The 24,916-nt window shown below is 45.5% G+C and overlaps 1 protein-coding gene across 1 annotated transcript; it reads left to right on the top strand.

Moving 5' to 3' along the window:
• Positions 1–4,145: 4,145 nt before the first annotated feature.
• Positions 4,146–23,115, top strand: LOC142896136 (brain-enriched guanylate kinase-associated protein). The gene is made up of 6 exons (XM_076037632.1): positions 4,146–4,281; positions 9,515–9,676; positions 12,395–12,461; positions 14,404–14,511; positions 14,875–14,955; positions 21,552–23,115. The coding sequence occupies exons 1-6, from the start codon at positions 4,184–4,186 to the stop codon at positions 22,977–22,979; spliced, it is 1,944 nt and encodes a 647-aa protein (XP_075893747.1). The 5' UTR covers positions 4,146–4,183; the 3' UTR covers positions 22,980–23,115.
• The last annotated feature ends 1,801 nt before the right edge of the window (positions 23,116–24,916 follow it).

Here is a 24,916-nt window from a genome sequence, read left to right as displayed (position 1 = left end):
AAAAAATGTGCACGGTCAGAGATGCACAGTCATGCGTTGAGCTCCGCGCTGCCACGCCAACCGACAGACGTCATACGTAAGCCAGTTCTCTCTCTCTCTCTCCCCCTCACACACACACACACACACACACACACACACACACACACACACTCCTCCCGAGCTGCTGTGCGATGACTCAGAGGGGGAGCAGCTGGATTGAAGGCTTCCAGTGGCGCCGGTGAGCCGTCACCATCTGGAGGAGTACCTGCCTGCCTGCCTGCCTGCCTGCCTGCCTGCCTGCCTGCTGCCCGCCTCACCCGGCGACACAATGTGTGGAGGAGTTGGGGGGAGTGGGGAGGGGTTGGTCAACACGAGATGTGTCTGCCGTCATCTCACTCGCACCCCACCGCCCCAACCTCACCCCTACCCCCCCGCCCCCAACCCTCCGCCCCGGACGGTCCGGGCTTTTATGATCCAAACTTTTTGACGGGCTGTTTCATCCGATAACCCCCCGACGTTCGTCTGCCGGCTGACAGCCGCACCTGCGCCGGGGGGGTGAAGGGAGAGGAGGAGGTGAAGGTGGGGGAGAATGTTCAGAGAGAGAGAGAGAGAGAGAGAGAGAGAGAGAAGTTGCAGACGGATGTATCAGTGTGTCAGGGATTGTCAGTAATCGTTTGCGGTTTTGCTTTGTTGGACTTTTTGCTTTTGCTGTCAGTGCAGTGGAGTTGCAAAGGGGGTCGTGGGTTCGAGCCCCCAGACCCCTCTGGGGTCTGTGGAGTTTGCATGTTCTCCCTCCTCCACCAGCTCAGTGGTCTAGCGGTAGAGCGTCCGCCCTGAGACTGGTATGTTGTGGGCGATACCAAAGACTGTGAAAATGGTCCCCATTGCCTGCTGCTCAGTATTCAGGGTTGGAATTGGGGGGGGGGGGGGGTTAGATCACCCAACGATTGCCGGGCGTGGCACCGCTGCTGCCCACCGCTCCCTCAGGGGATGATGGGTCAAATGCGGAGGACAAGTTTCGCATCCTTCGGGGTTGTGATCAATCAGTGGGACTTTAACCTTTAACCTTGTTTCTGGAAACTTCCAAGTCCAAGGATACCCAACGTGAGGTTGACTGGCAACTCAGGCCAGCTCAGTGGTCCACAGTCCGCCCTGAGGTTGTGGCTTCGAGCCCCGGTTGGGTCATACCGAAGGCTATAAAAATAGTCCCCATTGCCTCCCTGCTTGGCACTCAGTATCAGGGGTTGGACGTGAGGGGGTTGGATCATCCAACAGTACCTGAGTGCGGAGGACCAACTTTGCATCTTTAGAGATGAGACAGTCAAGCGGGACTTTGACTTAACTTTAACTCTACATCGTCAGTCGGTCCAAGTGAGAGTGCAAACGGTTGTTTGTATTTATGTGGCCCTGCGATGAAATGGGCAGCTTGTTCAGTGTACAAGCCTGCCTTCGCCCAAACACATAGAGGACTCGTGACCCCGACTGCACCAGTGGCGGCGACGGGAACCGGAAGCACGTCCGGTTTTGCCGCACCGTCATTCCTCCGAGGTTAGCAGCAAAGCAGCTCTGTGTGCCGTGAGAGGACAGACACAGGAACAAAAGCCTCACTTGCTTTCCATGCTACGAAAATACCCGATTCCTTGCTGTGTCCGCTCTGCCTTTGTGCTTTTTCATCAGCCAGTCAGTTAATAACCTCCATCAGCCATCTGTGGGTTGACGGATCCGCGATTCAGCTTTGTCAAAACTCTCTTTTGATGTGAGATTGAAAGACGTGTCAGTTCAGGATTTGGAGATATTAGGCAAAGAGCAAGTGAGCTTTAAACTTCAGAGGGACGTTTGCCTTCGCTGTGTTGCCTGATGCCAATGACAGCACGGTTTCCTTTGAAGGAGGCCGGAAATGTTTTTTTTTTCTAACTTGCGGCTTCATCCCATAAGAAAAGAGCCCACTTCCTGAATCTAGAAGGCTGTTGTCGTTTCACATTTCACTGATTTTAAGTGGCTGCAGCTCACAAGGAGAAAGCTGACATCAGCTATTTCTTTGCACCGATCATAAACTTTGAAATAGATTTGAGGTGATGGTATCTGAGTTGTTGGGTTTTTTGTTTTTTTTTTCACTTTGCTGGACCACAGTCAAAGCTGGGACAAAACCCTCAAGTGCTTTTTTTGTTTGACTCCGTACGATAATAACACTGGCTTACAAAAAAAACTTTTTTTGAAAGTTGTCCCGGTTTTTTCAACAGAATTAGGACCATTTTGCACCGCTGAATCCAAAAATGACATCCATTTTTCTCAATCAGGTCAGGTTTTTATGCTAATTTGATTTTGAAAAATTCGATTACGACTAAATTGATTGCATTTTTGTGACATTATCTGCTGATTTTCGTTAATATTTCTAATCCAAAAAAGTTTTAGGAGAAAAAAAAAAAAATCATTTTCTAACATAATGTATTAATTAAATGTTACAAAATTCAAGTTCTGTAAATTGAATCACAGACATTGATGAAGGTAAGTACATGTAAATTGAACGTTACGTCATCATGTGCAAAATTCAGGTCATAAACTTCGGTTTCTTCGAACCCCTCGAATGCTCAGCAGCAGGGAAGTCTCTCTTCAGTCCAACAGTAATCAACCAGAATGACTGCGTCCCAGCGTTCCTGATACCTGGTCTCCATCTCTTTTATGTCCAGATGGAATCTCTCCCCCATACCATGTGTGGCATTAAATGACCAAAATAAGCATGGTAAGCATGCTTTATGAAATTTGTGACTCGATTCCTGTTAGGAACAATGCTGTATTCACCGCAGATGTAGCAGAATACGTCAGGCTTATTTTTGCAAGCTCTTCTAGTCGAAGCAATTTCATTCACTTGTAATATATATTTATATATTTAAAAAAAAACAAAAAAAAAACAATTAGTTATATGTTGGCACATGCGAAATCTTCCGAATTCGCTTATTGCAAGAAATATCAAAGAAGTTTGCATCATATGACGTGAAAATACCCATACGTGTAAACAAAAACGTCAAAAAACAAATATGTAGCTTAGTTCAGAAAGTTGACCTGATTGAGCAAAACCAATATGATTTTTGGGTTCAGCACATCAAAATTATCCTGAATCAGTTTTAAAAAAAACCTTATAAAAACCAATAAATTTGGTGTTGACCAGTGTAATTACTGACGCCAATCAAAGTCCTCGCTTCAAAACTTTAGTTGTTGTTTTATTTTGATATTATGAATGACTGCTTTTTTCTAGTTGTTTTCCAGCGACAGGAAGTGGGTTCAGGCCGCTTGATGCACAGAGTTCACACATGGAAGAGAGCACTTGGACTAAAGGAGTAAAAACTGATCTTGCACACATTTCTCTGAGGTTCCTGAGGAAGGGGCGATAGAGAAAATGGCAGTGTAGTGATTAGCGCTGCAACCTCACAGTGAGAAGGAACAAGGTTCACACCTTTTGGCTGTTGCAGCTTCAGCTTTTCTCTGGGTTTCCTGCGAGCCGCAGATGGATTCAGAGCCAAAGGTGTAAAAAAAAAAAAAAAAAAGAAAGCTCGTATCAACCCCTCTGACCCCAAACTGTCATCTCCAACTTCCCGCGAAAGGAGGACCGCTCGTCGGGCAGTAAAACAAAGTTCACGCCGCCTGGCGGTATCGTGCGTCACGCTTGACGGATCCGTCCTCGTACGATCGTTGAACTTTGCCGCGGAACACGCAGGAGCGCTTGCTCTTTAAGTCCGACACGCTCAGGCCCGCTGTTGACATTTAACAATGATGCCTTGGACGCTTCTGGAGCCTCAGCGGCTGCTGCATGTGTGAGGAAAATGTAAAGTAAAAGAAAAACAAAACACACGCACACAAATGTTGCGGCACCGTGGGGTTTTTTTTTTTATTTATTTTTTTAGCCTTTTAGGGTCTGTTAAACATTCACGGTGGCTTTTTTTCTTTCAGAAAAATGTTTCTCTTTCTGCTAATGTGAAATGTGTCACGGCTGTATCCTAAAACGGGGAACCAGACTAATAGCTGCCAACCTTCTTTCTTTCTGTCTTTGCTTTGTTTGACAGGCTGGACACAAGTAGGCAAGTCGCGAATCCCGCAGGCCAGGCTTAGCCGGTCTTCCGCCGGCAACCTAAAAAAAAACACACGACGGCAACCCCCACCCTACCACCACCCCCCACCCCCCCTCCCGCGCTAAACCCCCTGTAAACACATGAGAGGGAAGGAACACAGGCAAACCATGAAAAAGATATACATTGGCAAAACCGCCTTAAAAGTCGCCCGAAATGGCGGCAAACACCCGAAAAAGAGGTAAGAGTCAATCCGTCCGTCAGCCGCCGCCGCCGCCGCCGCCGCCACCGCCAAGCCTCCATCCGTCCCTCGCTGTTTGTGTTTGTCCATTCATCCGCCCGAAGAGGGGTCCCCTGGCGCCGCCCCCGAGCGGCGCCCGAGCGGCCTCATCCAGCCTCTCCGGGGGCTCTGGGACTCACGCTGCCTCGTCATCTCATCCTCACCGCGATGAAAGCGTTCATTATGTGTGACTCAGCCGCCGCTCGCGGGAGGTCACTAATGGGGAGGTGACAGGTGGGCGGGAGTGTCGGGGGGGGGGGGTCGGTTGAAGGGGGGTGCAGGGGGGGTCCATTCCTGGAACCACTCCATGCAAACTCATCCCGTATCACACAACAAACACCTGCGTTCGCCTGGAGAGTGGCTGCCACGTGCACGCGCGCGCACACACACACACACACACACACACACACACAAACGGAGGCGGGCGCTGCTCGAGGCCGCGGCGCCGAGCTGAGACATCCAGTGAATCGCTCCTTCCACTGTTTTTTGTTTTTTTGTTTTTTTCCGGCCGCCTCAGATTGTCCTCATTGGCCCAAGTCAAAACTTTGCTTTTATTTGCCCGGACTATTACACACAGGACTGTGTTCAAGCGTTGTCATGGCACCGAGCTGTGCAAAAGTACCAAACAATTTCCTGGGGAAAGCACACTAAACACACAGCAGAGGCACAATTTAAAAAGCGCAAATTGGCCTTCGTTCTTCGCGACAGTTCGAGTTTTTTGTTCACTGAACCTGAATCGGTGGTCAATCTGTGGGTATCAAACCGTGAATGCGGCCTTTCGGGTGGAATCAGGTGCTCGCCAAACCAAGTGGTGCCCCAGGACATGTTGGTGAGGGTCCGATACTGCAAAGATTACTACCGGTACTGGTTCCAAGTAATTACGTTGCCAGTATGATTGATACCAATTGCAATACTGTACTTTTTTTTTTTTTTTTTACCAATGAAAGCTACATGTTTAACTCAGAGCGAACCCGTAATTTTAATAATAAAGGTTGCTTTCAGCTTTTTCCCTCTGCTCTGAGCTGCAGGTCACCTTTCTCGAAAATGACGCCCCGTGTGTTAAATCAAGTGACTGCACGCCAAAAGAGCAAAGCACCGCTGCTTTGCAGAGAGAGGAGTGTGCAATGCAACAAAAAAAAAAAAGAGCAGATCCGCTCGCCCTGCCGTGAATATTCTTTGAAGAACTGGGTGCAAGTATCAAATCAAAAACAGCATCAGGGTCAATATTATGAATTTCTGGATGAATCCGCACAGCGGTGAGGTGCAGAGAGGAGTCATGTGTGTGGACTGAAAATGACTTGACTCATGGTATGAGAAATTGTCAAACCAAAACTGACAAGCCAAAATAAAAGCGTTGATCACCTGAATACACGAAGACGGTTCACCAAAAACTCTTCACCTTGAAAGGCTTTTTTTTTTTTTTTTTTTTTTTTTCAAAGCTCTGCTCTCGGGCGACCTGGAGCATTCAAATCCGTCTTCAAAAATTCCCATTGTTGCATGTGCAAAAACTGGCACCGTGGCAACTAATCTGCAAGGTGGCTAATGGCTCCTGGTCTCAGCTATGATTCATTGCATCTATTGTTCTTCATCACGTGTCGCACATCAGACGGCAGAGGCATTGGAAGGAAAACAAAGACGTTGATGGATTTGTCCAAACGTCCAACGTGACTTGTTATTGTCGATAACAAGTCACGAGAAAAGGTCGGCCGTCATGCAAACAAAAGCCTCTCCTCCTCCTGGGAGATGGAGAAAGGAGAAAAGGTGAAAAGATTTTCCCATTTTCCAAACCTGTAAATCACTGAAGAACCAGACAGGGCTTATGACGCATATGCCCGGTGTACTGGCTTCGGTTTTGCTAACATTAGAATAAATAAAGCATAGTCAGTGGACATGAGCGGCAGCAGCAGCAGCACGCTGTGAAATGATAATGTAGCATTACGAGACGAGAGTTTTTTCCAAGGTAAATGCAGAGCCGGAACTACATTCCAGACACATCTGCTGTGCAGAGTGATTTCAAAACTGCAGGTTTGGTGCGTCCACTCCTGTCATCAATACAATATGTTTGTTCAGAAAAGACTGACGCCTGATTGTGATTGGTGATGATGATTTCTTTCCTAACATCCAGAACCTCTTTTACATGGGCCAAAAAAACCAAGTTAGTAACTGCAGCACTGTGGGAGGTGTCACTGTATAGTTATTATATATATACATAGTTATCATCAGGGATGCAAGTTATCGATTAACTCATTTATCGTTGGTTGATTGACCTTATTGATCGATTAACAATTCATTGATAAGCTGCAAATTTTCCTGAGAAGCTACATTTCACAATAAAAAAAATGTGTAAGGAACACATTATTATTTAACACCTAAATAATGTTGAGGGTCCAATGTGACCCATTTTTACATTAGAGAGCAGTAAAAACACCCTAAACATTTATCCTCTGAGTTTAAGTAGACATCTAATGGGTCACATTTCAACTTTTTTTTTTTAAGTTTTTTTTTTTTTAAGTTTTTTAAAAGTACCTTGTTCTAGGTATATTATGACCATCACAGTATCTATAGGTGAATTGCTGTTATAATGATATTAACTACCCGTGTAAAAAAAAAAAAAAAAGTTCAATTAATTGCAACTAATTTAATTTAATTGATTAAATTCATCGTCAACAATTGATCAATAACCAATGACTTGTTAACATCCCTAGTTATTATACATATACATTATATGCTACATGTGCACTTGATAATAATGTGCAGGACTCAACATGTACATAATAGCACTTTGGAGTTGCTGGATTGTGTATTTGATGAGTTTTAAGGGAGGCAGACCTGAATCGTTCACCCTCAGGTTGTTCCCATATATGACTATACGTCTCATATATGGGAAAATATATATATACATATATGTTCTCACCTATATTGCCATCGTGATTATGTCAAATTTGCAGAAACGTTGAACTGCCACTTTTTTTGCAGTGTCATTTTGACGCATTGCTTCACGGTGCTCCTTGGATTTGATTGGATCCCGCACAGCCTCTGCCCCACTCACCTGTTAAGCCAGTGTTACCGCCTGGCTCCGAACCTCCTTCACAGAACCGCCTGCGTTTTTATCCTGCCGCTCGCTGCGACACAAAACCACCGCAGCCCAGACAACAAAAACAAAAAGCAGACGCGCCCTGTTGAAAGATTAATGAGCAAACCTTCATTTTTCTTTTTTTTCTTTGTTGTTGTCGCACACTACCTAGTTAAGTCCGAGCGCACCCTGATTGGTTTGCTTCGATATGAGGGAATGCGGAGATGGTCAGCCGGCGGGCGATATTCCCCGTGGGGTCAGAAACATTTATTCACTGCAGATAAGCAAAAGCTCATGGATGCCCACAGTCACCGTTCACTGGATACTTTGTTGTCCATTCAGGATCATGAGAAATTCCTCGGAAAATTTGTCTTAGCAAATTGTCGCAGTCTGTCTGACCCAGCTTGTTGTCGACAAGAGCTCTAGCCGGCGGCTAATTGCAAGCTAGCTACCTTCGTTCCACCAAAGTAACTTTAGGCAGCATAGGTTTCACGTTTCATATGATAAATATCATAAATGATAAATTGCCTGAAATAAAGTGAGCCCTACAAACACGAGTCTCTTTGGCTGCAGTAGCATTATTCCAGTCTTCTCGACGTCTACTTTGTCGATCCGGATGAGATCCTGCGGGTATTCTCAAAAACGCAACGCCACCTCCGCTTCTATTTTCACAGGAGACACCATCACAAGTTGGCGTCTCAGCCAAACGTTGAACTTGCAACATTCCGATTGGATGGAATGCTGATTGGCAGTGGCTTTGCCCAATCAGAGTCCAGGAAAGTCAACTGAACTTAACTTAACAGAATAGCAAGCGAAAGCCCAGATCTTTACGTGTGCGTGTTTAGCTTGATTAGACCAAAGGAATGGTCCCCACAAGCATTTGGCCTTTTCATTTCGATCTTACCTGAAGAGAGTCCAGCGGTTTTCTGACCCCGCACTGTGCATGCATGTTCTCTGTGGCATTGCACTCAAAGGGGGTGTGTTCAACTGACAGCGCGCAGCTCACTTGGAGTTATGCGCCCCGAGCCGTAGGAGCAAGAGTTATGGGGCAACTTCGGCGGCTGCGGCGCTAACAATAACTTCCACTTTGAATCTGAGTGGTTGAGATGGCGGACCGCCACTCGTCGGTACAGAGTCGAGACCGAGCCGGTCTTCCTTTTCATCCCATGGATCTCTGGGGACACTGTGGCGCATATGAATGAGCCCGATGAGCTAAAAAAAAAAAAAAAAAAGAAGAAGCAGCTTTTCCACCTAGTGTTAATATTCGCATCCATCGCGACCCCCCCCTGCGGGGCAACCAGGATCTTGTTAGAGGAGATGGTGGGAAAAGATGGACGAAGAGGGAAGAGGAGGGGGGAAAAAAAAAACCCAACCGGACCGCATCTCCGTCCTCCGTTTTCTTATTTGTTATCCAGCTGCAGATGGAGTCATTACCCTCCCTCCCTCCCTGCCTTCGTCCCTTCTGTAAACACAGGATCCATTAAGCCGTGCGCACGCTCTCGGGTACGTCACGCCAGCAAGACGACACCCAACCCAGCTCATACCTGCCCTTTCATCAGACGACCGTTAATGCACATGGCTCTACGAGTCCTCGTCTGGCTGAATTCTTTTTTTCTTCCCCCCCCCCCCCCCCCCCTCGTTCTCTGAGTTTCGAGCCTTTTCGCACTCCATTCAATTGATGCATTAGAGGTTATTGGCGCGTATTTCATTACGTCTCGCGCTCTCATCTGCCTCTCTATCGGGCCCCGGCGCCGCTCTCGCTGATCACTGGGGATTCTGTGATGCGAGCTTCGGCGCTGAGAACCGAGAGTCGGCGCTGGGAGATCTTTCACTGACGCCGGGAGCTCTTTAGCCCTGCTTAGCCCTGCCTGGATTCCTTAATGAGGGAATCTGTGTTTTGATCCCGCACTTTCCCTCCGCAACATTTTCCATGCTTTCATGGCCCCTTTACATTATCCACTCATCGCTGTTGCACGGACATGCAGGGTTGGGCTCTAATGAATCTTTGTTCTTTTCGGTTTTGTAGCCAAGTTATGAGCTCGTTTTCGCTCCGCTGCACGCCCCAAGCCAAATCATCTGCTGTGTGTGTGTGTGTGTGTGTGTGTGTGTGTGTGTGTGCAGCTCATTGCTGGAGCAGAAGGAGGACTTGCGGAAGAGGTTGTCCTTTACGACGCACAAGCTGGAGCTGCTGCAGAGCGAGTTCGACTCCACGCGGCAGTACCTGGAGACGGAGCTGCGGCGCGCGCAGGAGGAGCTGGACAAGTTCACCGACAAGCTGCGCAGGTGGTGTGAACGGCAGAGGCTAGAATGTATTCACATTCTGTGTTTGAGTCCAGGATAAGTACGGTGTAAATGTATTTCAGGAAAGCCTAAAAACATGTATTTGCAATTAATGAAACGATTTTAGATTTTTTTTTTTTTTTAAGCAAAAATCTAAAAGCTTTGGTACTTTCAATACAATATTTGTCTTTTTTTCAAATGCAGCACAACCATACTTTAATCAGTAATAGCGCTAAATAGTCAACCAATATTGGATGTTTACACTTTATAGTTTTAACAAATGTTATTTTCTATATGTATTTTTCTTTATACTGAAAACGTACTGAAGAGTGACCTCCAAGCAGAAGTACTCTAAAATAATCTCCCTCTAAAATGTCATCCAGCCTAGTTCCAATAGCACCACTTCAACTAATAATTATAATATTCAGTGAACTACTTTGAACGGAATTTGTACCTTTTAAACACTTTCAAACACAAAAGTAACATGTTTTTCCAATGCATGCTGGAGAAAGTACGGATATTTGTGTACAAATGTAGGGAGTACGAGTAGAAATTCTTTAGGGAAGGAAATACTCAAATAAAGTACAGATAAATACAAAATGTACTTATTTGACAAAGTATTTGTACCGTAGCAAAGTAGTTGTAGTTCGTTACTTCTCACTACTCTCTTTTCTCTTCTCTTACGCTATTACATACGGGCATATAGGACACATTGGAGGCCTGATCAGTGGGGGAATGGTTTTAAATTAAGACCAGTCCAGGCAAAAGAAGTTCCCATGAAGAAAAGAAGTTCTCATGAAACATTACTTTGTTTTATATTATATAGAAAAAAAACCTGAAAGAGTCCCAGCCATTTATATTATATTATATTATACGTATATAATGTATATATGTATATAATATATATATATAGATATATATATATATATATAAACTTTTGTTCTGAGGAGATAAATGAAACTAAAAGGGTCTCTATCCATTTCGAGTGTGCTCCTGCTTTTCTTTGGCGAATCTTCAAATGGTCACGTTCGTTGCAGCCAGTCAGATCCAGCCAAACTCGTGCGGAGCAGTCGGTGCCTTTACAGTCGTTGCCAGGTGTCACAAGAGCTTTGCCGCCTTTGTCGAGAAGATTTGCGTGTGTAGAAGGATCTCCGGGCAACGAAAATAAAACAAACAAACAAAAGGCAAAGTAGAGGAGTGAGAATCAGCGGTGACTACCAACCCAGGATTCATATTCAGTTTCATAAAACTTTATTGATCTCAATATGCCTATTACGAACAGTTCTTTGCCATCTTACCTCAGATCACCTGAATAATACTCCAACCAAAAGCGGAGTGTGCAATTGCAATCAGTCTACAACAGGAGGACACAGCCACTGATAAAATATACATAAATCAAAACAGAAGCAGGACTAACGAAAAGGTAACAATGCTACAAGACGTACTAATTCCAAAAATAGCGTTGGGTGACTCAAGCAAAAGCACCAGTGAAACACGTTCATTTAAAGACACAATGGTGATCCACCTGATGCTCCCAGAGGGATCACAAGTCTCTTAGTTGGACACCAATGACCCTGGTGCTGATTGCTACGTTCACCTCCCATCTGGCTCGAAATGAAACAGGAAGAACAGAACACTGCTAATCTTCCCTGCGAGGTACGATTGAGAGGCTCTGCAACCCCGAACTTTCATTACACTTCTTTCCTGTGGCCCGCCGTGCTTTTTGGCGACCTACTTTTGCATGTTTGTCCCTCCAGCAAACTTCGCACACGAGAATCCTCTTTAACAGTCATCAGCAGTACAAGCCCAGCCACTTGAGATAATAGAAACCGTGGCTTCACCCATAGCCTGTGTTGTGAGCGGGGACTATTTTCTTTCTGTCACTTCCATAAGATCGGGGTTGAAACTACGACAGGACAATCGTTATCTCCCAGGTCACTTTATCCCTGGTAGGGGATAAGATGCATGTTTTGTGCACTGATACCCTGCAGCTGGTCGGGAAGAAAATCCTTCCTGCATGGTCTGTTGACCGGGTGGGGTTCCCGTCTCCATATTTTCTTCACTAGTCAACTTGTTTAATACTGTACAATTACAGCATGAAATAATATTTAGTGTGACTAAAAATCGCACCTGTCCTTAAAGGTGAAGTGTATAATATTAGAAGATTTTGAAGAAAAAAACAGCAACATCAAGTGGTTACTGATTGTAGCGCTCTTTCACTTAAGTTCCCCTAAGGACGACGTACCTTGCCTCTCCCGAGCTTGCCAGTGAACTACGGTGGCCTGCAAGCACAACCCTGGATACCTCGTCCACCTTCTTCTTTGCTCGGTTTATTTGAGGACGTGAGCGTTCACCCTCCAGATATTGGATGAGTGAAGTACAGTCAGAGAGCGCAGGGAAAGGAAAGGACTGAAGGAGAGCTGCCAAGAAAAAGCAGAAATAATCAGATTCATCCTGACCTTTTCCAATTTTGGCTTCCAGAACTCAGAAGGATTAACTTTGTGCAGTGTTGTTTTGCATATTTCTTTCCTCAACTCAAATTGTCCCTCCTGTGAAGAATGAAAAAAGACAGACCTTCACTATTAAACCGTTCCAGTCCAAATACAACGTGAACAAAAATGAACAAGCACCTTGAACTTACCCTTTTTTTTGTGTGTGTACCCGCAAAACTGCTTTTTTGCATGGGAAAAATTGAGCAATGCTTTCTGTTGTGCCGTTTAGGATACAGAGCAGCTACTCAGCGCTGCAGAGGATCAACCAGGATCTGGAGGAAAAGATCCATAGGGATGTAAGTGCTTCAAGTCCTTTTATGAGTGTGTGTGTGTGTGTGTGTGCGTGCATGTGTGTGTCAGTCAGTCACATAAATTCCCACGCGTGCGGTTAAGTGCCAGCCCCCGGGGAAGAAAGGGGAGTGTGCGGTAATAGTCACGGGGTTCAGACAGACGCTCGGAGAGGCGATTTGAATATGAATGCGGCCCGCTGCTGGTGCCACTGGTGTTAATTGTGCCTTATTACTTCCTCCTGTCCTCCCTCCAGTGCTTGATCGAAAAGCTAAGCCATTGTTCCCCGCTGAAACGCACCGCACTTTGCTTGGAAGATATTTGCCTTTGGCTGCTGGAAAGATACTATTAACCAGCCCGCCTGAGAACTCAGGGCCAGTTGGATGGCTAGCAGCATATACACATGTACATACATATATGTGTATATGTACTGTCTGCATATGCATATTTAAATGTGTATACAGTACATGTTTATACATATATAATATGTATTTACATATATATATATATATATATATATATATATATATATATATATATATATATATATATATATGTATATATATATATATAGACTGTACACACACACTGTACAGTCTATATATATATATATACATTGTATACAGGGTGAATGGGTTTGTTACAATGCAGGATAGCGATTGCAGCGGCCAATGTGATGCTCCAGCACTGAGACGGCAGGTTAATGATTTGCTAAAGGCCAGCCTAAGGTCAGCCAAGGCTATTTGTGTGAGAGGGAAAAAATATGTCATTCCAAAAATAAAGAGGCCGAGCGGCGCCAGCTTTTACTTCGTGGTGAGTCCTTACTGATTCAACCCACATGTTCCTGTGCTCCAGTGAGCAGCCAAGAAAGTGGCTGTTATTGTAATGGTCTGCTTGCTCCGCAGCCACTGCCAGGCCCACCTGACCCCCGCTGCCCCCCTCAGCTATACAGAATGTAATTACAAGTCAGATAAGCAGCTTTCTATACATTTTATACAAGTGTCGAAAAGAAAGAAAGTTGCAAGATCTCCGGGTGAGAGACAAAAATTTTTGGCAACCGTCACCAAGAAGGTCAACTTCTTTGTTTTGTTTTGCTGTCGCGGCTGCTGTGCAAATCAGACCTCAGTCGTTTGTTTTGAGTGCGTTCGCAAATATATGTCTCCAGAGAATGCCAAACTGTCTTTCCACACTGGGCCAGAAAGCCAGATGGAACCTTTCCCTCAGCTCTCTGGATTCCCCTCACGTGTCTGTTTGGAAAGTGGAGCCAGAGCCACGACGGTGATTGGACTAGCCTCTTACCTGTCACATTCAAGGCGACCAATCAGAGTTGTTGCTGTGTGTTTAGGCACGTAGCTACAGCTCATCGTGCATCTCTTCAATGATAAGTTTGTTTTTGACTAAATTCTCTCGCCAAAAAGAGTTAGATGTAAAAAAAAAAAAAAAACTTCACGTCTAATTCATCTAAAAACAAACCAACAAAAAAATCTGTTTTTTTTTAACATGATAATACCATCTAGTTCTGACAAGTTGCATTTCAGCATGCATGCTAATCTCTCAAGCATTAGCTAGGGTCTCTGCCACTTCCTGTGTTTTTTCTTTATCTTCCTCTAAAGTTTAAAGGGTAGGTATTTACATTTACTTCCTGGTGGCATCACAATCACAGTATTAGCAACATTATAGGCTTTTTGTTGAACAACAGTACAAATTAAACTTTGTTGCTGTTTCGCCACTCAGAAAAACCATAAGCGACATCATAAATTGATTAGAAAAAAAAAAGTCGCCCTGATAAATGACTCATCATGTCAACAAGGTGTCGTCTTCATGGTTATGAAAACTGGGATGCTTGATCCAATAATGTGGACCAAAACAGCCTCTACATCAGTTTACAAAATACATTGTGATGATTTTATCATTTCTTCCTTTCTTTCTGTCTTTTCAAATCTTGATCAGTCTCAACACCATGACGACGAGAAGCGTGCGCTGAGCCGAGAGATCATCGTCCTCAACAACCACCTGATGGAGGCCAAGCTCACCATTGAGAAGCTCCAAGAAGACAATGTAAGAATTCCTATTCGTGTGTTGCTGCTGAAAATAGAATGAAGCGCGTCACTTCCTCTTTTGTATCATCCGTTGTCAATGAACATCCAGCCTTAAATATAAAAGTGCAGGTGATTGTGGCTGTGGGAATAATTGTTATCTTATGGGTCTTTGGTTTCTAATTATAACATTTGTGGTGTCAAAGTGCGCCTTTCTTTATTGCTTTCAAGTGCATTTTTTTTTTTTTGGGGGGGGGGGGGGGGGGGTAGGCATGAAGCCAGTGCACAACAGCGATAAAATACAAAATGTTGCTTCTGATTTTGTTTCATTGAATACTACGTGCTGTTCTCCTTGAACCATGGTGGACATGCTGCGGCTCTGCAGGAAATGTACAGGAAGGACTGCAACTTGGCAGCTCAGCTCCTCCATTGCAACAAATCCCTTTACAGGGCCCAGCTCTCTGAGGTAAGACCTGTTCTCTTTCACTGCACTTTGAAAGCCTTTTTACTGTCAGTCACACTTATTTTTTTTTCTGCCTTTATTGTCGGGATTAGTGCGACTCGCCCGCATTTCCATTACTTTCTTCAGTCTTGTGACCCTTTGATGAATAATGACGCAATACATTGGCATCTTTTGGGGGATACATTTAAAATCAATGAAATGTCAATTGTAATTTACAGGAAAACTGGCGTACATACTTTGCTGCTTGAGGTTGTCCACTACACGGTAGTTTGATATGTCCTTTAACATATCGGATGACTTTTAGCTCATAACAATGACATAATGCGTTTAGCCGACTATGAATGCTCTACGGCTTTTCTCAGAAATATCCCCAGACAAGTGCATGGTATTGCCCTCCCTGCATTCTAATTGCTACACTGTTTTTAATACAGAAAAGGTGTATTATGTCTCAATTGGACTGGAATATCACTAAAAGGTCCTCATGTTAAAGTGCATCATGGCTAATAAAGCTCTCTGAAACAGTCCCAAGTTTCACAGGATTTCAGTGAGTGTCTTTCAGGGCTCGAAGCTGTAAAACCGTCGGTCCCCAGCAGCCTCGTGTCGGTGCGATTGGTCCAAGTTAGCGCAGCTGCGGTTGTTGTCAACCCAGGTTGATTTGAGGGAAGGCCGGTGAGTCAAGGAAGGGGAACAGGAGCAGGGGAAGCACAGTTTGCTGCTCTTCAATGATATTTCGAGCCAACAACCATCTACGCACACTCACCGTCACGCCTACCGACAGTTTGGAGCCACCAATACATGTGCTCAGCATGTCCTGGGCTTCGGGTACTTCAAAAGAACCGGCGCAAACGCAAGGAGAAGAGAAAAAAAATCCACACTGAAAGGGTGAAATCAAACCCCTGACACTTTGCTGCGAAGCACCACTCTGACATTCAGCCTCTGTGCCCTTCCTTATTCCCCAAGAGTTCCCCAACCGAACTGACTTCTAACCACTTCTGGGAGTCCTACAGTTTTAAAGATGCTGTTGTCTTTTCCTGGTCTCCAACCAGTCAGTCACTCCCTGGGTATTTCTATCTTTTTGGGGTCATTACCTGTCAACCCCATAGGTAGTTATTGGTATCGTGAAAATCCTAGTATTTCTATTCTAATGCTGACTTTGATCCTCAGCAAATGCGTGAGTTGCTGCCGTGTGATTGGGCGATAAGTTCTTTGTGTTAACAAGCGACTGAACATTAAATCTAGTAAACTGACCAGAAAGTTTGAAGTGGCCCATTTCAAAAATTGGACGAGCTGTCTTCCTATTGCATTCGAAGTTGACGGTTTCGACCTTGTTTTACGATCAGTGTAGCCACTTCCCAGCATTGTGACTGTTTCTGTTGCTTGGGGGCAACAATGTGCCACGTCATTCGACTAAACGCTGATAAAACTGCAGCATCCAGTGTTGTGCCATCGGTCTTCGTTGGGCCTACAACCTCTTCCTGTGTTTTTCACAACTAAAATTGCATTCATATCACAACAAAATAGACATTTACAAAAAGTGTTTGACTTGGAAAAGGAAGAAGCATGCATTGGCCAAAGAAAACCTAATTTGACCCCCCCCCCGCCCCCCAGAGTTCACTGAGCACGGCTATCTATAAGCAGGTGGTGGTGGGAGGAGGAGCCATGAGGTATATTTTGGTGTATGCCAGATGAATGCATTGTGCATTTTTTTTTTAGCACATTGTTCTGGAGGCGTTCTCCGCTGACATTTGCGCTACAATTTAAAAGTAGAATAAATCAAGATCTGTTTTTTTTTATTTTGAAAAGGTCACAAGCAACAAAAAGTGACTCATTTGCCCCCTGAACCTTTAGATAACTCCTGCTACAGCGGTAGCCAAGCGCAGGGAGCGCTGCAGTGGAAACGCTGCAGTTTTTGCAGAGGGAAGGAGAGACGCGAGGAGTTTGGCCGCTCGCGACGTCGGGTCACTCTGCCCTTGGTGTGACTGAAAAGATAACGAGACGAGGAACGGCGAAAACGGTGAGGCCAGTGGATCTCTGCAGGGAGGGCGCCGATTAGAGCAGCCTTCACCTGAGAGGAGCCAGGGAGGTTTCAGAGAGCTGCCAGCACACGGCAGCGGTCTTTGCGGTCTTCCTATTTAATCTCCGAGTTTGCACACAAGCTGTTCATCAAAAGCCCACGTTCCGCAGTTACAGATGATGTAAGATTTATCCACATCTCTACATTTGATAGATAACTTGATAGTTGTGGAGGAATAATTCTTTGGCATTCAAGCTATGATTAATTATGGATATGAATAATATACATTTAACTGATATACATTAGTATGATACTAGAACATTTTTATAAGATGCTTGTCGCTTTTACAAAATGGTCAAATAGATCACATCAGTGCCAAACTCGTCATTTACTCCTCATTAATAGGTTGTGAAAGTTTATTATGTCTCTGGTTATGTTTCTTGGATAGATAGATAGATAGATAGATAGATAGATAGATAGATAGATAGATAGATAGACAGACATGCAGTCACGTAGACATGCATCAAAGTAGCGTATTTAGCCCTCTGTTTTCGGCTTCCTGTATAACTTTGTGCTGTCGGTGAGTACCCCTTGTGGCATCACAGATATCCTGCTGTCAGCTGCCATTCAACTCTCCAGCTCAGTCCGAGGCGTAATTATTCTGCAGTAGCTTTTTGCGGCTCAATCATGAAATGGATTTTGACAGTGATTGAGCACAAAGCCCTCGAAGAATGAACACGGCCGCAGAAAATATGGGGCCCGGGCGAAACTGCAGCGCGCTGCGATGCGCGCGTTATTGATGAGGGTTTTTTTTTTTTTTTTTTTTCAACCGCGGGGCTCAATCGGCAGCTCTTTCTGCTGCACCAGCCCCCTGGGCCCTGTGCCTCGTCCATGTGACATGGGTAGGCGTTGAAGTTGGCAACTGTCCATAAGGTATAGGACAAAATGAAAACATGAGCACGCACTGCAGTCTGCCGCCGTGGTCAAGTGCACGTACACGCACACGCACACGAGGGGACCGTGTGAACGCGTGCGTGACCTTCAATCCTGGCGTACTTGTTGGAGAGCAAAAAAAACAGTTCTGCGAAAAACAACGCGGAACATAATGGGGGTCATGGGTTATGCTCACACACTCACACACACACACACACACACACTGCATGTCCACAGGTTTACTGGGCCTGTGTGTGGGCGCCAATCGAAAGCGTATTGATGAATGGCACTGCAGCGTTTTGCAATGGGCAGCTGCTTTTCGGCACCTGCCGAAGTGCTTTGGTCATTAGTTTTGCTGCACAATACCGTTTCATAGAGGATATGGTATAACCCCAATGTGGACAAAGTAATGCCCCCCCCCCACCCCCCCCGTCAGTGCAATCACAGATTTCAGGGTCATATTTTTCAAATACTATTTCTTTTTATTTTAAGCAAAACATCTAAAAAAAAAAAAAAAAAAAAAAAAAGCACATCTAAACATTAGAATTGCAAAACACAAAACATGGAAATTATGCCTGCTATTTTGTGTGCATGCCTGACTGAAATTGGCAAATAAATAAATAAATAACTGGGACATGTTATGAACAAAGATAAAAATAGACGAGGGAACAGCAACCAGATGGAACTGACACAAATAATATTTCTAACAATTTCGAAAACAGCCTATTTGCTTCATTAGGTTAAAAAAGTTACATTTTTATTCTAACAGAAACATATATATGTGTGTGGTGTGTGTATATATACATATGTACATATATATATATATATGATGGATATTTGACAAAACCCAGACTATCTGGACAGGCTAACGGCATTGTAATAATTTGGTTTATTGATCCCCTTGGGGAAATACTTTCTCTGCGTCGCTGCGTTTTTTGTTTTTTTTTCATGTTTAACATAGTTAATGTGAGCCTGCTGCTTGTCCTCAAAATACTGGTTTGGAGAGCGTAGGGGATAGAAGCCATGCATGGACACTAGAAAGCCCCACCGATTGACCCCAGTTTGGTTTGGTAGCAGTGAAGTAACGGTGCTGCAGCAGGGATCTGACAGTGTAGCCTCTTCCCCTGTACAAACTGCACCCACGCACGCAAAGCCGTCCTTTTGCTGCTGTGCCGGCCCAGTTGTTTTCTTGTTGGGCAAATGGAAAATTCAATATACTGACAGATTGATGTTCAACAGTTTGCCATTATGAACAGCTTGCAAAACAAAAAGATAAGAAAAGAAGATGCGCCGGCCAAAAAAAAAAGCAGTGGACCAGATAATTGTCAGATGGGCAAGATTAAGGATATATCTACAGAAAATGACCTGCATTTGGAAGCAGAATCTTGCCCAGCGCTGATCAATAAAATTGTTAAAGTCAGAAAAAGCATTTCATGTTGCGTGTGACTCATGTCTAGGTTAAAATCAGTTTCCCTCTTTCCGCTGATTAGAAAGATGCAGCTTGATTTCCCGTCAATGGTGTGCCTGCTTAATGCCGGTTGCTATGGAGAGGCACATATATTAGCCCGAAGGATGTGTTTCTTTTAAAGTAGCAGGCCGGTTTGATGACAATGCAGTGATCAAGTCCAAACTTGAGGGAGCGGGATGTGTTCTGTGATTTGCTGAGGAAGAAATGAATCTAGGCAGCAGGTGTTTAAAAGGAAAAAAAAAAAAACAGTAACACGAGAGAAACGCGTGTCTGGTTTGCGGGACTGGGTGCCGCGGGACTGAGCGCTGAAGGTCAGGCAACCGCAGGGGCCATCGGCGGAACACTCGAGGTGCAGGTGAGGAGGTGGGCGGGGAAGGTCATGTGACTGGGAGCGAGTGGAAAGGGGTTATTATTGGGAATGACGGTGGAAAGTCGTGTGGCACGCTGGAGGTGAATGACAATGAAAGCTGCTGACAAGGTGGATTTTGCGGCGCGAGGGAGGCACACAATAGCTTGACTTGCGACTATTACTGTGTTTTCAAAAGCTTTAGACAAAGCACACACATACCATGCCATCATGGACGGTACATGTGGAAGTTCAGTATGAGCTAGAGACCTAGATTGTGATGAAAAGTGTGTATAATGGCTCACTGGTCATAAGCATTGATGTACTGATTACAGTTTGGTTGTGCTGCAGTTGAAAAAAAAAATTGAATTGAAAGCTAAATTTGATTCAGATGCACAAGCAAGACCTCAAATCCAGATTATTCTGGCATGACTTTTTCATTTTTGCAAAATTGTCAACAAAGGTATTGTTTCATTAATAGACAAATTTTTTTTTTTTTTACCTAAGTACATTTGAGAACCTCTACTTTATTACTTTTAATTGAGTAAATGAGTTGAGTCAGTTGCACTTTAACCAGAGCGGATAGACAATTAATGGATAGATGAACTCATCGTATACGCAGCCAATTGCTTCTCGTGATTGGGTCTGGCATTTGTAAAAGTGTTAATCAATCAATATTGATTCGAAGTGTCGCCACCCAGTGGCTGAAAACGAGACAGAATTGACTGCAATAACCGGACACGCCAGGTGCTTGGACCCAAAAAGTTTTCTGCCACATTCAAAGTTGAAAAACCTGATTTTGCAAGGAAAAAGTGGACACGAAAATTAGAAAAAGGTTTTGAAAGAAAAGAAGACGTCAACGGCAAATATACAGTATACAGCAATAAATATCTGAAGACTTCAATTCAAGCAACTCGTATCTCTTCACGTTTCCCTTTGCATGCAAAAGGACAAAACTAAACAAGTCCAGAGTTCCTGCTCATTATCACTAACAACATTTCCCAAACTTCACCATGACTTTTCCACAACCTTGCATGAAATTTCCATGACCTTACTGCAACCTATGAATACAGAATCTTTGTACTTGAATGACATGTGAACTTTCACCAATTACCTTGTGGTACAATAATTGCTTTAAATTCAAAACGCACACACAATATTTGTGTTGGTCTTCAGTTTACTAAAAAAAGCCTCAGAAGCACTTTGACACACGCAAGGATGTTCAGGATGTTCAAGCATTCCGCTGTCTGGAAACATTTTTGAGATGAGAGGACCGATAATGATGCATGAAGTGAGCAAATAGTGCAAAGTTTCCACCTTAAATGCCCACAGTATGCTGCTTTAGCGATGGGAGCCGGCGTCATGTTGTAGGTACTCTGGTGCGAAGCTGATGGTGCTCTCACTCCCTTTGTAATAGTCCCTGGCCAATATCTCGCACACTTCTCGCGCTTCACTCTTTTAGCATGACTGTCAAAGCATTTTCGCTGGTGATTCGCTCTGCATTTTCAAGCCTTTAGCCTTCCTCTAACCGGGGAAGACAGTGTAGGTCTAAAGGTAACGGGGTAGGCAGAGCGAGTAGGCTAGTGCCATAGCATTGTTGGAGGAGGACACATAGCCCACGCTAGGATAGAACAACAAACAAATTATGCTCGTTTGTAAGGGACACGGTCAGATTTCTTTTTAGGAAAATTGGGATTGGATTTTCCGAAATTCCATGACTTTACGTGAAATTGTAAAGTCCGTGACTTTTCGAGGTTCCTGCAAGTCGCAGGGTCTTTCTGATGCAACTCACTCTGTCTGATTCAACTCTCACCTCCTCTCCCCTTTGACGCCCCCAGCTGCCCGCTGATCTGCAGGAGCGCCTGGCCATGCACGTGGAGGAGCCCCCTCTGTGCCACACCTACTCCGACGCCGTCCCGGCTTCTCTCATTGCCGCGGTGCTCGACAAGCCCGACGAGGCCTGCAGCAGCAGCCAGGCGTCTCGCTCCCCGAGCCCCCAGGCCCAGGAGCAGGCCTTCATCCTGGAGCGCGTGGGGCCAGGCGAGCGACTGGGCCTCCGGGCCGCCTACAAATCCGACCTGTACAGCAGTGACACGGCCCTGTACTGCCCCGATGACAGGCACCGCGAGCGGCGGCCCAGCATGGATCTGCACGGCCAGAGGACCCTGCAGTACGGGCCCCAGAACTCCACCGACAGCAACCCGGAGGAGGGCTCCGTGGGCCTGAGAGCCGGCTTCTCCCAGGAGCACTTCGCCAAGTTCCCCGCCGCGCTGGCCGCCGGCTCCAGCTCCTACTCCAGCTTCAGCGGCGCCGGCTCCGAGGACAAGGGCAACGAGCCGGCGAGCAGCGCCGCGTCTTCCCCACGCCACCACTCGCTCTACATGGAGTGGCGGGACGCAGGCGACTATGAGAGGAAGAGCGACTCGTCCTGGGAGCGCGACAGCCCGAGGAGCTTCGCCGGCGGCGCACACCCCTTCCAGCAGGCCGAGCTGGGCCACCACCAGAACGGCAGCTCGCCGGTGTACAGCCGCACCATGTCGTCGTGCTTCAGCGAGCCCTACGAGCCGCTGCCGCCGTCCTCCTCGCCCAGCGTGGCCTACGGCGACAGCCGCCGGGGCAGCACGTTGGCCCCAGAGGAGGAGGAGTTGATTTCCCGGTGGAGGCAACTCAGCGTGGAGGACCTGAGCGCCCACACCTACAGGAGCCCCGGCCGGGCTTCGCCATACAGCTTCTCCGAGCAGCATTTCTCCGTCCGGCCCGCCAAGATCCGACTGGGGCCGCTCTACAGCAGCTTCCAGGAGGGCGCCGACTACTACCAGCACGACGAGGGCGCCGTGGACCAAGTGTGGGTGCCCGCCAGCCCCAGTCCGGAGTGCAGCCCGGGGCTGCGGCAGGCCCACAGCCAAGCCCACCTGTACCGGGGCGAGGAGAGCCAAGAGTCGGAACACGGCCTTTACCACTCGGCGAGCACAAACGAGCGAGAGGGCGCCGTCGCGGCAGCTGCTGGCGGAGGCCAGGGCGCCGACTACGTGGGCCACAGCCCCAACAGCTCCACCGAGTCCCTGAACCAGATCGCCGAGGAGATGGCGGCGGAGATGCAGCACTACCAGGCGGAGATGCACAGCCTGCCCGCGCAGGCCGGCCAGTCACCGCCCCTGGTCCCGCCTCCTCCACCGCCCCCGTACAACCAAAAATTCAGCTCCCTGGGCCTGTCCCGGAAGGACAGTCTGACCAAGGCACAGCTTTACGGAACGCTTCTGAACTGAAAAGAGGACCTTTGGGCCGGGTTCGCTCTGCCTAGCACGGATAAGGATTAGGGCCACAAGAAGAGAAAAAAAACAATTCCAGAAAAGAGATTTTTTTTTTTTTTTTAGTCGCCACTTCACAGTAAAGTTGAAATTTCGACTTTAAACTTGAAATTTCGAGATTGAAGACAAAAGGCTCTGCGCACAAGCCTCGTCACGTACCTGCGTTTTCACCAGGGTAGTTTAATGTTTACTGTGGGTAACGTCAGCCCACAGGCAACCACCTCAGTTAGCTGTGTTCACAATCATTCACAATCACCAGTCTACTCTGGATGATGGCGTTGGTCGCTGAGGTAGTCGCTAGTGGACTAACGTTACCCACGGTGAACAGAGCCAAAGCACAGAGCCTTTCATCTTGAATCTCGAAATTTCTACTTTTCATTTCGACTTAAATCTCGACATCTTGACTTTATTCACAACATTTCGAGTTTTATATTGAAATGGAAAGAAAAAAGTCTCCTTCCTGTAATTGTTTTTTTTCTCTTCTTGTGGCCCTAATCCTCTTTTGTACCGAAAGGACTCTAAAGACATTTCCTGTAGGATAGGACATGGTTTATCACAGGCCAAACTCACAGTCATCAACACGTAACGTTCACTGATTATTTATAACAACAACGAAAAAGCTTGACTGTTGATGGCGACACCACATGCTGCGTCTATGAGAGTGAGTCACGTTAGAACAGCCGGGTGTGGGTCAACAGAGGAGCGTAACATTTGTAACAATGTCTGTGTATTTAATGACAAATATATAAATATATACTTATACCTATATTTGAGTGATATATTTTGTATGTAGCTATTAGCAAGAAATACGTCTAAAACAATCCCCCACCCTCTAAAAAAAAAAAAAAATGATACAAACCTTGATAAGCCTGGAACTCTGTACATAATTTAATGGCTGCCAATCCTTTAATTGGATTTAGCAGAGAATTGATTCCGGTCTAAAGGACACATCAATTTGTTTCCGTCATTATTTCAAATCTACTGGAACAACGTCGGCCTTGTGAGGATTTTACTGTGAATGTTGAACAGAGGGAGAGAACAGCCACAAATAAATCACTTAGAAAGACGAATGTACACTTTGTTTTGCTTCTGTTGGTTGAATTATGCATTATCACTCGATGTGTTATATTGCTCCCGACTGAATGTTTCCTAGAACCAACAGTCAACATTTCTTTGTTTTTGCTCTTCTGTACAACTTCTTCTTTTTGGCCCCCCCACCCCCGTTCTACCTCAGATTTGGATGACCGCACCCCCTACTAAGCATCTGTGAACCCTGTTTCTTTGACAGTGATGCATGTTTAGATATTTTAGTTGTTTTGCTCACCTAATAAAGCACAAAATATACACACACACGCTGCAAGACTTACATTTATTATGTACATATGGCCATAAGTGGGAATGTAAAATCTGAATTCCTTCAGAAGAAATCACAGCTCCCACTTCAGTGAAAGACAACACGTGCTGAGCCACAGTGGAGTCGCTGAAGTGGTGGGAGGTTCCTCATCAGTCAAAGACGGCCACGGCTACGCGCGGATATCCAGCTGAGTCACTGCGTAAAAATATGCTTCATCGCAGTGGAGATTTCAAAAACAGGCGGGTGGAAAAGGAAATTGGCAGAGCCATAAAGGGATGTATGGTCGGTTGTATGACTGCATGTCATTGTGTGAACACTGAGAAAAGTTTGGCACCAAATACACTTGTATTGTGTTGGACACGGAAACGAAGTGTATTTGAGATTACGCGTGGAATGCCGTGAATAATATTGAAATGGATCAAAAGAGTAAACCATATATATATATTTATATATGTGTGTGTGTGTGTGTACATATATATGTGTTTGTGTAGATGTATATATATATATATATATACACACACACACACAAATGTATAGGCTC

This window comes from Nelusetta ayraudi, unplaced genomic scaffold (assembly GCF_046127955.1).
Source record: "Nelusetta ayraudi isolate G7.1 ecotype Tasmania unplaced genomic scaffold, CSIRO-AGI_Nayr_v1 ptg000052l, whole genome shotgun sequence".
In the NCBI taxonomy this organism is placed as follows: Eukaryota; Metazoa; Chordata; class Actinopteri; order Tetraodontiformes; family Monacanthidae; genus Nelusetta; species Nelusetta ayraudi.
The sequence above is the reverse complement of the archived record's forward strand: the minus strand, read 5'-3'. Positions and strand labels throughout refer to the sequence as shown.

Bases quoted from the DNA above. Each gene is read 5' to 3' on its own strand.
- LOC142896136 (XM_076037632.1), top strand. From the start codon at position 4,184: ATGAGAGGGAAGGAACACAGGCAAACCATGAAAAAGATATACATTGGC. The intron at 12,462-14,403 runs GTAAGTGCTTCA...AATCTTGATCAG, and splicing joins AGGAAAAGATCCATAGGGAT to TCTCAACACCATGACGACGA. The intron at 14,512-14,874 runs GTAAGAATTCCT...GCGGCTCTGCAG, and splicing joins AGAAGCTCCAAGAAGACAAT to GAAATGTACAGGAAGGACTG.